Source organism: Dipodomys ordii, unplaced genomic scaffold (genome assembly GCF_000151885.1).
Source record: "Dipodomys ordii isolate 6190 unplaced genomic scaffold, Dord_2.0 Scaffold54, whole genome shotgun sequence".
Taxonomy (NCBI): domain Eukaryota; kingdom Metazoa; phylum Chordata; class Mammalia; order Rodentia; family Heteromyidae; genus Dipodomys; species Dipodomys ordii.
The window spans coordinates 6455846-6468350 of NW_012267270.1; the positions used below are offsets into that span (position 1 = coordinate 6455846).

Sequence of the window (12505 nt, forward strand, 5' to 3'; positions counted from 1 at the left end):
GTCCTTGGACTTGAACTCAGGGCCCGGGCACTGTCCCTGAGCTTCTTTTGCTCAAAGCTAGCACTCTACCACTTGAGCCACAGCTCCACTTTCAGCTTGTTCTGTTTATGTGGTACTAAGGAATCCAACCCAGGGCTTCATGCATGCTAGGCAAGCACTCTACCACTAAGCCACGTTTCCAGCCCCAGTTTTTAACATTTTAATCAGTTTTCTCATTTAGAACCAAGGCTAGTTTCTAGATATTTATGCAGATATTTCATGTTAGTTTTCTTAAAGAACTATAATTCTTTTCAAACTTTTTCATTCTATTACTTACACCACAACTCCACTTCCAGCTTTTTTTTTGGTTTATTGGAGATAACAGTCTCACGGACTTTCCTGGACTTTCCTGCCTGGGCTGGTTTAGAACTATGATCCTCAGATCTCAGCTCCTGAGTAGCTGGGATTACAGAGATGAACCACCAACACTTGGCTTCATTCATAGGGATTTTACATTTAGTACTTAGTATCCCAATTGTAATTTTAAATGTCCTCTTTTCCATTATTTATCTTATTTATTAGTTTTCCAGACTTTACCAGTTGCCATGAAAGATTCTTTTAATTAGTCAGCAGCCAGTTATTGGAATTGGTTAAAACCGTGTCACCTTGATGAAAGTGTCTTTCTGTTTTGCTTTTCTGGAGGCTTGTGTCCTGTGACAAACACAAAGAAATTAACAAAGCAATAAACACACTCATGAAAAGTCATAGAAAATATACCTACACACATGCATAATTTAGAGTGTGAAGATCACCACCAGCTTGGGTTAAAGCTGTGGATTCTGCCAGGAAAACACAGCAAAAGGCCTCCCACACAGGTCAGGACTAGGAAAGATAGCTTTGCTGCCCTAAATTCTAGGGCACTGGCCAAAGGGGTCTTTGGAAAAGAAAAGGGATGCATACAATATTTTAAAAATCCTTTCCCACTATTAACTTAAAAAAAAAATCACTCTCTTTCCTACACCTCCCTCCTTTTCCACTCCCTCCCCCTCAGGGTTTTCATTCTAGAAGGCAACACATACCACCTGAGACGTATTGTCATTTGTGAGAGGGGTTTTAGTTCTGTCTCCAGATTCTCGAGAGACCAAGACTGTCCTCAGGCCTTTAATACTTGGCAGTACCATGAGTTCACTGGGTGGAAGGGTGCTGGGTTTGGTGTGTGTCACATTAGGGCAGGCAGGAAAGAGGAGACCTAATTTTCTCCTGTTTTATCACTAAACTTACTGGTACAGGCTGCACAGAGGTAGCCTGTGTGGGTCTCAGTGTACACATGAGGCCATTGTTCAAAAAGGATGAGACCATTCCAAAGGCACTGAGTGCTGGAGAGAGCCTGGAGAGAGCCTGTGGCTCCAGGTTCCATCTTGTCTTCTCACCACAGAGCATTAACACACAACTTCTGTAGGGGTAGCTACTGGTGTTACTCACTCATTTTCGATGTCTTGGATGGAGTCAGGCAGAAGCTGGTTTCTGGTCTCAGGAAGGAGGAGGACCGCAAGGCTGGCCAGGAGGGAGAAGCCTCCATAGATGAACCAGGGCCAGGATGCAGAATATATCGTCAGCATCATCAAGAGGGGAGCCAGGGCCGACCCAATGCTCCCAGTAAACCCAATGATTCCTGAAGCTGTTGCCCTTAGAGCACAGACAATACAAAAATAAAAGTCAGGCACCTGGGGCTCACGCCTGGAATCCCAGCAACTCAGAAAGCTGAGATATGAGGATTACTCTTCGAAGCCAGCTTGGGCAGGAAGTCCATGGGACTCTTATCTCTAATTACTACAAAAGAGCCAGAAGTGGAGTTGTGGCTCAAGGGGCAGAGTGCTAGCCTTGACCAAAAAGAGCTCAGGGATAACACCCAGGTCCTGAGTTCAAGCCCCAGGGCCAGCACCAACCAACACAAACTCATACTTTGTGACTTACCAATTTGCATCAATCATGAGAGATATCACAACTAAGTATTTAGAATCAGAATGCTTAGAATACAATTGTGCATTTGAAATATGCTCTCTTATTTGCTAGCATATTTTCTCAAGTTGAGAGACTTTTTTGTGTGCTGGTCTTGGGGCTTGAACTCAGGGACTGGGTACTGTCTCCGAATTATTTTTTGCTCAAGACTAGTACTCTACCATTTGAATTACAGCTCCATTTCTGGCTTTTTCTGGGTGACTAATTGAAGATAAGAGTCTTATGGACTTTCTTGCTCAGGCTCACTTTGAGCCATGATCCTCAGATCTCAGCCTTCTCAGTAGCTAGGATGACAGATGTAAGCTACCAGCACCAGGCTGACAATTCTTTGTCACTTAAAAAATACTATATTACTCCTAGCTCCTACCTTATTAGTGACTCATAATATAAAAAGAGATGTATATTAATGGTACGTAAGTGGACTTAATACCAGGAAAGTATTTGGAAAACTTGGGCTATCATATTTTTTAGAAAAATCACAAGGGAAGGCACAGAAATGGAGCTACAAAGGGCAAACAAATTCAGCAGTACTCATTAGACACTATATTGAAAATATAACTTCTAGGTAGAGACAGGAAGGAGAAACGGGGAGAGTGTGGGAGAGGGGTGACATTGTCCAAAAAGAAATGCACTCCTTACCTTACTATGATCACTCCATATCACCTTTATCATAGCAATGAAAAAACACCAACCACAACTGATTGCGTTTGCTAACTACCCAGTACTGGTTTTCTTCCTTCAGTGAATCCATGATCTGAGAAAGGTCTGTTTGGATCCTAACAGGAAACACATGAGGTTCTGTACCTGATTACGGTGGGGAGTAGTTCATTTGAATGCGTCAGACAACAAGTAATGGAAGCATACAGAAGGCATCCTCCTAACGTTGACAGAATCAGGCGCAGGGCCAGCATTTCTGGAGAGAGGAAGAACCAGGAGAGTCAGGAAGTCCCAGCTGCTGGAATCCGCATTCGCATCACCCTTATTGGAGTGGGCACCAGTATAATATACACAGTAGAGAAGCTATATAGAAGCAGTTCCTGCAGCGGCTAATAAGGTAAGACACGAGACATCTGCTTATTTTGATAATGGTAAAGCAAAGGTTCTAAATAAATGTATTCATTCTTCTTGCACCTGGATAAAGATGGAGTGAGATATTCAGAACTTCACTATCTTTTCCTTCCTTCCCTCCCTCCCTCCCTCCCTCCCTTCTTTCCTTCCTTCCTTTTGTCCTTTTCTATTCTTTTCTTTCCTTTTTCTTTTTGTTGGTTGTGGGGCTTGAACTCTGGGCCTGGGTGCTGTTCCTCAGCTCTTCAGCTGAAGACTAGCGCTCTACCACCTGAGCCACAGCACCACTTCCAGCCTTTTCTGTTTATGTGGTGCTGAGGAATCAAACCCAGTGCCTTATTCATACAAAGCAAGCTCTCTACCACTGAGCCACCTTCCCAGCCCTTTTTCATTTTTTTTTGTATGTGTGCAGGTCCTGGGGCTTGAACTCAGGGCCTGAGCACTGTTCCTGAGTTTCTTTGCTTAAGGCTAGCACTCTACCACTTGAGCCACAGCTGCACTTCCAGCTTTTTGGTGGTTAATTAGAGATAAGTTTTACAGATTTTTCTTGCTGGCTTTGAACTGTGATCCTCAGATCTCAGCCTTCAGAGTTGCTAGGATAACAGGCATGGACCATTGGTGTCCAGCTTTGTTTTTTCATGTCAAGATAATTCCAGAAACCAGGGTTGCATTTGTGTTGACCTAAAAAGGAGACCCATGAGTGGACACACAAAGAATTCAGGAAGGAAATTTGTACCTAAAGCTGGAGGAACAAGATAAAGCTGGACAGAGGAAATGCCAGCATGCTAGACTCTACCCATCTGCTTTGACACGTGTGACTAACATAAATTTTAGACAGCAATTTGTCCTATTTATTTATTTATTTTGTCAGTTGTGGGGCTTGAACTCTGGGCCTGAGCCCTGTCTTTGAGCTCTTCAGCTCAAGGTGAGCGCTCTACCACTTGAGCCACGGCACCACTTCCTGTTTTCTTGTGGTTAATTGGAGATAAGAATCTCACGAACTTGGGCTGGGAGGGTGGCTCAGTGGTAGAGCGCTTGCCTTGCATGCATGAGGCCCTGGGTTCGATTCCTCAGCACCACATAAGCAAAAAGAAAAAAGCTGGAAATGGTACTGTGGCTCAAGTGGTAGGGCACTAGCCTTGAGCTGAAGAGCTGAGGGACAGCGCCCAGGCCCAGAGCTAAAGCCCCATGACCGGAGGCACCCCCCCCCAAAAAAAAAAAAGAATCTCAGGAACTTTCCTGCCCAGACTGACTTTGAACCTTGATCCTCAGATCTCAGCCTCCTGGCTTTTTCTTCTTTGTTTTCTTTTCTCTTCTTTCTTTTTTTGGTATGGGTCCTGGGGCATGAACTCTGGACTTAGATGCTGTCCCTGAGCTTTTTGTTCAAGGCTAGAGCTCTGCCACTTGAGCCACAGCTCCACTTCTGGCTTTTTTGGTGGTTTAGTGAAGAGGCTCAGAGACTTCCCTGCCTGGGCTGGCTTGGAACGGCAATCCTCAGATCTCAGTCTCTTGAGTAGTTAGGAGTACAGGTGTGAGCCACTGGTGCCCTTCTTAGGCCTATTTCTTTTCTTTCTTTTTTATTTTCTTAGGCCTATTTCTTATAGAGGTGATCTGAGGGAAAGGAGAGAACGTTTTCCTTTTTTATCCTGTGTGTTTTCCTCACCTTGAGGCACAAAGATGTTGGCCAGAATGGATATCCCCGCTAGGGACGTGAAAAGGACTTGACTTATTCGACGGCCCAGGTGATTCATTGCAAGAAATGCTACATAATTGGCTGGTAAATTCAGTACACCAAAGAGAATCTGCAGGAGGAAAACATTACTCCCCAAGTCCTGGAGGTTGAGAAACAGGCCAAAAAAGGACACACATATTGCACATCTGTAGTGAACAGAGAGAAAGAAGTTTAAAATTGTACAACTGATTGTCGTATTGGCCCAGGCAGCCAGCTGTTGCTGTTAAAATAGAAATGTATGCTGGGTGCTGGTGGCTTGTGCCAGTAACCCTAGATACTTAGGAGGTAGACATCTGAGAATCACAGTTCTAAGCCAGTCCAGGCTTAGATAAGAGTCTGTGAGACTCTTATCTCTAGTTAACTACCAAAAAGCTGGATAGCTGGATGTGCAACTTTGGCTCAAGTGATAGAACACTAGCTTTGAGCACAGAAGCTCATAGACATGCCCAGGCCTTGAGTCCAAGACTCAGGACCATTGGACAGATGAACGGACACACACACACACACAAATATATGTATATATAAATGTATATCTTTATATGAATGTTCCTTTATAAGTAGTAATGTTAGGTTTGCCATACAATGGTTCTCATTGTTATGGTTTTGTTGTTTTGAGGGGGAACATGTATTGTGGAGGATACATTTGATCTGATTTTGATCTTACTGATGGTTATTTACATATGGAAGCATTGTTGAGCCGTACTTACTTTTCCTTTGCTATTTTGCCTTCATTACAGTGGACACAAACAACAAAGCTATCATGGTCTACACCTTAATTGTAGTTCTTAGAATCGACTGCTGGTGATCCAGAAAACTCAGCATAGTGAATTCTGTGTCAGTGCTTCAAAACCCTCTCACCGCTGGGCACCATTGGCTCATACCTATAATCCTAGCTACTTAGGAGGCTGAGATCTGAGGACCACAGTTCAAAGCTAGCCCAGGCAGGAAAGTCTGTGAGACTCTTTTCTCCAATTAACCACCAGAAAACCAGAAGTGGCACTGTGGCTCAAGCAGTAGAGTGCTCGCCTTGAGCTGAAGAGCACAGGGACAGCGCCCAGGCCCAGAGTTCAAGCCCCATGACTGACAATGCCCCCCCCCTAAAAACCCACAACCCTCTCACCACCTCTAACCCAAGCGATACATATTGTACCCTTGGAAGGGAGACATAGCGTTCCCTCTCTGCTGTTCTCATAGGAACTGTGTGAGGCCCACCTCGTAAAACACAGGAGGCAGATCCGCTTACACAGGTTGAGGTTGTAGAACAGATCACTCAGAGCACGTTTCATCTGTGCGGCCTCCAGCTCCTCCTTCATGGTGGATCTCAAAACCTGCGATGGCCATCACAACAACAAACTTGAAATTGTCTCAAAATGGTGGACACTGTAGGGAACACCAGGCACCCATGGTGGACAAGATTGGTGACTATTATTTCTGCCCAGTGGGATGTGTAGACATTGAAGAGTCATACAATTGGTGTAAAATGTGAACACAGTAAATTCTGTCACAAAGTCAAATGACCAGGAGACAATAGAGAAGAAAAGAGAGTATAGGTTTGTTTATCTAGCTACAAAGAAAATGTCAGCTGGTGGCTCACACCTATAATCCTAGCTACTCAGGAGGCTGAAATCCTAGGATCATGGTTCAAAAGCCAGTCTGGACAGGAAAGTCTGTGAGACTCATCTCCAATGAACCACTCCAAAACCAGAAGTAGAGCTATGGCTCAAAGTGGTGGAGTGTTAGCCATGAGTAAAAGAGCTCAGGGAAAGCACCCAGGCCCAGAGTTCAAGCCCCAGGACCAAACAAACAAAAAAACAAACAAATTCCAAAGTTCCTGCTTCACACCCAATCATGAGGATTGTGTGTGGCTTACAGGGAGAGGTAATCACTTCAAGAAGGCTTTCAACTGGGGGACTGAATACAACTCCATGTCATTGATTTCTGAGCCTTGAACTAACCAGAGATGTTGCCCATGTCTGTTTAACAGGATCACAGAAAACATCTGATTTTTTCAGTTATAGCATACCCAGAAAACTGAACAATTTTCACCCAAATATTTAAGTGCCAGAAATGATTTCCATCTTATAAAACATGAAGATCTTGGATTGTCTGTATTACACACAGGGCAGACTCCATTAACTACACAGTCCAAAGCTGGTCCTTAATTACTTTGCACACAATTTCCAATTTAAGTATATTTTTCCTCATATGTAGAAGATAGACCTAAATGATATACATATATACACACATATATGTGTATGTACCTATATAATATATACATATGCACATATAAAATATATATATATATGTATATACATATACATAGATACACACATGTATCAATGTATATCTATGCACACATATATACTCATAGATCATGTTTGTAATTGTAGGACTATTTGAGGGCATTAGGGTGTCAAGGAAGGATAAGAAGAATGATAAAGTGAATAAAATCAAAATACATTATATCTCTGTGTGAAGATGGCATAACAAACCCCACTGTAAGCTGTTGGATTAGAGAGTTAAGGGGAGAGGTAAGAGGACAGAGAGGATTCATGTGATTGAAATACAACATATGCATGTTTGAAATGTCATGAAGGGTCACCTTTGAGCAACCAACATACACTTAGAAGCCAATGAGAGGGGTGTAAAACAGGCACTGTTCAGGGGTGGGCCCTGTGGGAGGGGAAGGGGCTACCAAGGAGGGTAAAGGAGAGCTGATATGGTGGAAGCCCTTTACCTACATGTATACATTCAAGAAGTGGGGGTATTGAAGGAGTGTGGTGACGCATGTGATTGGTGGGGTACAGTACGCATGCATGGAAAGTGACAATGAAGCCCTTGTGTACAACTAATGTATGCTAATAAAAATGTGAAAATCAAGGATAAAATCATGGCGGGGGGGGCAGCATGTACACACTTTATGGCTAGGTGAAAGGAAGGACATTATGTTAAGTGAAACAAACCAGATACAGAAAGATAAACTGCCACAAGATGTCACACTCATCTGTGAAATCTAAAAATATTGACTTCACGGGGGGGGGGGGTGGAATATGCTGGAAGTTACCAAAGCCTGGAGTCATGAAGGGAGTATGAGGGTATTGGGGAGAACTTGGTCAAAGGATGCATAATTATAGTGAGATAGGAAGAGTAAGTTCCAAGGAGGCCCTTCCACAGTCATATGACTGTTACCAATGTCAATTACTGTGCTCTTAGCAAATGTAAAAGAAGTGGTGTTCTGTGCTCTCACCACAGAAAGGATATGTGAGGGAATGAATTTAATTAGCTAGATTTGACCATCCCACCATATAAATCTACACACACACACACACACACTCACACTCACACTCACACACACTCACACTCACACTCACACACACTCACACACACACGCACACTCACACACACACACACGTTTCTAAACATGTTGTTGTAACAAAACAACATTACCTATCAATTAATAAACAATGAAATAAATATAAAGCCTATAATCCTGTGCTGGAATTTTTGGAGATTAAATTCAAAGGAGCAAAAGGAAGAAAAAAAGAATCAAACGTTGTTTCTTTGGAATAAAATACATGTCCAGTATTCTTTACTGATAGTACATTGAGCTTCTGGACACCAAGTAATACATATGTGTGTGTGTGTGTGTGTGTGTGAGAGAGAGAGAGGGGGGGGAGAGGAGAGAGGGAGAGAGAGAGGTTAAGTCTTTCCTCTATCTCATAACGGCTGCTGTCCAGCCCACTCACCTCCACAGTTAGCGTGTCTCTATAATTCTTCACTCCATTTATGCGCGCAGCTCTCCACAGCTCCTTTAAGGCTTCCTGGGGTTTGTTGGTGATAATCAGCCACCGAGCAGACTCTGCCAGACACCTGATCAAAGACGCCATGGAAGTGCAGCCAACTCTTACCTGCTCATTTCCCCATTACCTTTAACCTGTGGGCTCCATTTCTCTTTAATATCAAATCCATCACTTTCTCAGTTACATCAGGAAGTATCACTTTATGTTGTTTGTTACCATAACGAGGAAATGGAAACAGAGATCTGCAAAGGTCTTGGGCTCCTATCGGAGTTGGATACAAATTTACTGTGGAGATCAGGAGCTGGAGTCTGAGGGACACCTACTGGTATAGACTTTACCAACTTCCTTGCAGGAGCAAAAACATAAACATTCATAGTTATAAGTGAACCAATTCTGCCTTCTTTTTTTCTGAAATAAGAACCTCCCACACAGAGAGACCAAAGGAGGATACTCTTAGGTTAGGAACAAAAAGGCACAAAAACCTATGTGCATCTGATCCTACATATTGAAATGAACTCCAGGAAATAGAAGCTAGAGGTTTATTAGTTTGTAGCAACAACCTTTTTGTCTTGTTTATTTATTTATTTATTTTTTTGTCGGCCGTGGGGCTTGAACTCTGGGCCTGGGCACTGTCCCTCAGCTCTTCAGCTCAAGGCAAGTGCTCTACCACTTGAGCTACAGGGCCACTTCCGGTTTTCTGGTGGTTTATTGGAGATAGGAGTCTCACAGTCTCTCCTGCCCGGGCTGGCTTTGAACCGCGATCCTCAGATCTCAGCCTCCTGAGTAGCTAGGATCACAGGCGTGAGCCACCAGCGCCTGGCTTGTCTTGTTTATTTATCTCTGTCCTTGGGAGGGTAAGGCGGGGACATAGATGTGGAGGGACAAATGCAGCAGTGGTACTCACTACACACTATGTAGAAAATGAACTGGACAACATGTAGGTCGAGACAGGAGGGAAAAACTGGGAGAGACTGAGGGAAAGGGTGACATTGTCCAAAAGGAAATGTATTCTTTACCTGACCTACATAACTGTAACCCCTCTGTATACCACCTTTATAATAATAATAAAAATTAAATAATAATAGGGGCTGTGAAGGTGGCTCAGTGGTAGAGTGCTTGCCTGGCATTCATGAGGTCCTGGGTTCAATTCCTCAGCACCACACAAATAGAAAAAGCCAGGAGTGGCGCTATGACTCAAGTGGTAGAGCACTAGCCTTGAACTGAAGAGCTGAGGGACAGTGCCCAGGCCCAGAGTTCAGGCCCCACGACCACCACCACCACCACCAACAAAATAATAATAAAAAAGAACCTACAAATTATTTTTGTACATTGTTAGATGATGGACTGGAAATCACTTCTGTTCCTAGCAGTTGGGAGGTATCTGGCTACAAGAGCAAGCAAAAATCTTCTTAGATTTTTTGTCTGTGTGATGGGACAGCAAGGCCACAAAGTTGGTAGATCTGTTATGAGGATTAAATGATGTACTAGATAATTCTACCAGCGGTACATTCTGCTTGTCACTATATTATATCTTAATTGTTTCTCTGGAAGTTCTTTTTTTTTTTTTTTTGGTTGTGGTAATTGAACTCAGGGCCCGGGTGCTGTACCCAAGCTTTTCTACTCAAGGCTATTTCTCTACTACTTTGAGCTACAGCTCTACTTCTGGTGGTTCATTGGAGATCAGAGTCTCATGGACTTTACTGTCTGGGTTGACTTCAAACTGTGATCCTCAGATCTCAGCCTCCTGACTGGCTAGGATTACAGGTGTGAGCCATCAGCGTCTGGCTTTCTGGAAGTTATTTCTAAGCAAATAGTAATCTCATGATGACTTGACCTTGTTGAAGTACAGCATATTCCTTCTTGAGGAACAAAAGGGAGGATCCACACAATAGATGTAAACTGTCCAATTTGACCCAAATTTTAAATAGGGGAAACTGTGCTGCTCTTTCACTGAATGGGTCTGGTGGTAATTTTCTTCTGTTTCTCATGTGTATCACTTCCAAAGTGAAAATCACTAAAATATTCTTCACTGAGTATTTCCTTGCAAAGCCATATGGAAGATGCAATTTAATCTTCAAAATATTTTTCTCTGTGAAGGGAAACACTTCGTCTTATCATCTTACCAATGAAAACGTACTAGCAAGGGTGGTTAGAAAGATCGAGGAAAACAGGAGAGGGTACATTGCTGGAGTCTATTTTTAGGGCTACTTAGAGTGCACTTAGATAAGTTTTAATATTAATTATATATTTACATATATACTATTTTAATTAGGTAGTTGTTCTAAAGAGTTTCAAGTCTAGAAATCAGGTTATGAGTACAATGCATCTTGACCAATGTCATTCTTTTTTGGGGGGGGGTCCAGTCATGGGGCCTGAACTCTGGGCCTGGGCGCTGTCCCTCAGCTCTTCAGCTCAAGGCTAGCGCTCTACCACTTGAGCCACAGCGCCACTTCCGGCTTTTCTTTTTCCTGCTTATGTGGTGGTGAGGAATCGAACCCAGGGCCTCAGGCATGCAAGGCAAGCGCTCTACCACTGAGCCACCTTCCTAGCCCTGAATGTCATTCTTTTAATCATCCTCCCCATGGTTCCCTCGCCCATCCCTACCCTCAAGTTATGTAGTTCAGTTTTTACATAATGTAATATAATATGAATATAATGACTGCATTTGCTTACCCTTTCTCCCTCCAATATGTCCTCACTCATTGCCTTCTATGTAACTGTATCATATGGAATGTTTGGGGGGTACAATAAGACTTAAATTACTTGTTATTTATCAAAATATATGAATGTAATGGGATAAAATACATGCTATGCCGTTACTAAATAAAATGCAGAAATCTCAGTTCAGTAGAAATTTCCTGTGAACACTGGATAGTTTTCAGTATGATGTCTATTGCAATATCTGGATATAAGTTTATCAAAATATTTGTTGGTTATCTTTTTTTTTTGGGGGTCTGGTCGTGGGGCCTGAACTCTGGGCCTGGGCACTGTCCCTCAGCTCTTCAGCTCAAGGCTAGCGCTCTACCTCTTGAGCCACAGCTCCACTTCCAGCTTTTTTCTTTTTGCTTATGTGGTGCTGAGGAATCGAACCCAGGGCCTCAAGCATGCAAGGCAAGCGCTCTACCACTGAGCCACCTTCCCAGCCCTTTGTTGGTTATCTTACATTGAGATTTGCTTCATTGTTTTGATTTTCACATGACAGCTCTACTTGATCTGCTTTTAAAATGATACATAGACACGTCTTGGGCCCATCTTGATCAGGTATTGCTTAAGGATCAGATGAAGTTCTTGTTTCCTAGTTCCATCAACATCCTTATCACAAAACCCCATAAGACAAAGAAAGGAAGTTCATACCTTTTAGACATAAATAAGAGAAACATTGGTACTGATATCACCAGCTGGAGGATGTACCAATTTCGAATAAGAAAAGCCACGCTGCCCAGGACTATCTGTCCAAAACTAGTGGCACAAACTGCCAATGCTATTCCCAGGGCTTGGAATTGGGGGTTTATCCACTCTATAACTGAGAGACAACATGAATCACGTCTTGACATCAAATAAAGATGGAATATCAAAGGTCAGATTCAAGGTCAGTGTCCAGGATGGAAGGTTTGACTTACGGAGCATAGGGACAATTGTCATTAGGCCGGAGGTTGATGTCCCAACCAGGGAGCGCAGGAAGCAGTAAGCTATGAAGTTAGGAGCAAAGGCTGCACACATTTCAAAAACAGTCAGTGTCAACAAACAACTCACGATAACTAACCTCCTCCCAAACCTAAGAGAAAGGAAAAGACTAGATTATGGAAACAATAAAGGCATCTGTATTAATTAGCACAAAAAGAAGGGCACTGAAGTGATTGAGAATCAAATAATCAGCAGCAGATATCCTCAATAACAGCTCTGTACACAC

General features: G+C 42.9%; 1 protein-coding gene across 4 annotated transcripts in view; it reads right to left on the reverse strand.

Moving 5' to 3' along the window:
- Positions 1-567: 567 nt before the first annotated feature.
- LOC105989183 (solute carrier family 22 member 9-like) overlaps positions 568-12505 on the reverse strand; it is a 52579-nt gene continuing 40641 nt past the window's right edge. For 2 of the 4 annotated variants that reach the window (XM_013021037.1, XM_013021035.1), the window contains 8 exons: positions 12216-12370; positions 11950-12118; positions 8542-8665; positions 6008-6123; positions 4727-4941; positions 2803-2911; positions 1462-1665; positions 568-690 (listed from right to left, as the gene is read on the reverse strand). In XM_013021037.1, the coding sequence (XP_012876491.1) occupies positions 630-690; positions 1462-1665; positions 2803-2911; positions 4727-4941; positions 6008-6123; positions 8542-8665; positions 11950-12118; positions 12216-12370 (1153 nt within the window). In that variant the 3' untranslated portion in view covers positions 568-629. The remainder of the gene's footprint in view (positions 691-1461; positions 1666-2802; positions 2912-4726; positions 4942-6007; positions 6124-8541; positions 8666-11949; positions 12119-12215; positions 12371-12505) is intronic. The other 2 variants (XM_013021038.1, XM_013021041.1) reach the window with 1 other exon arrangement.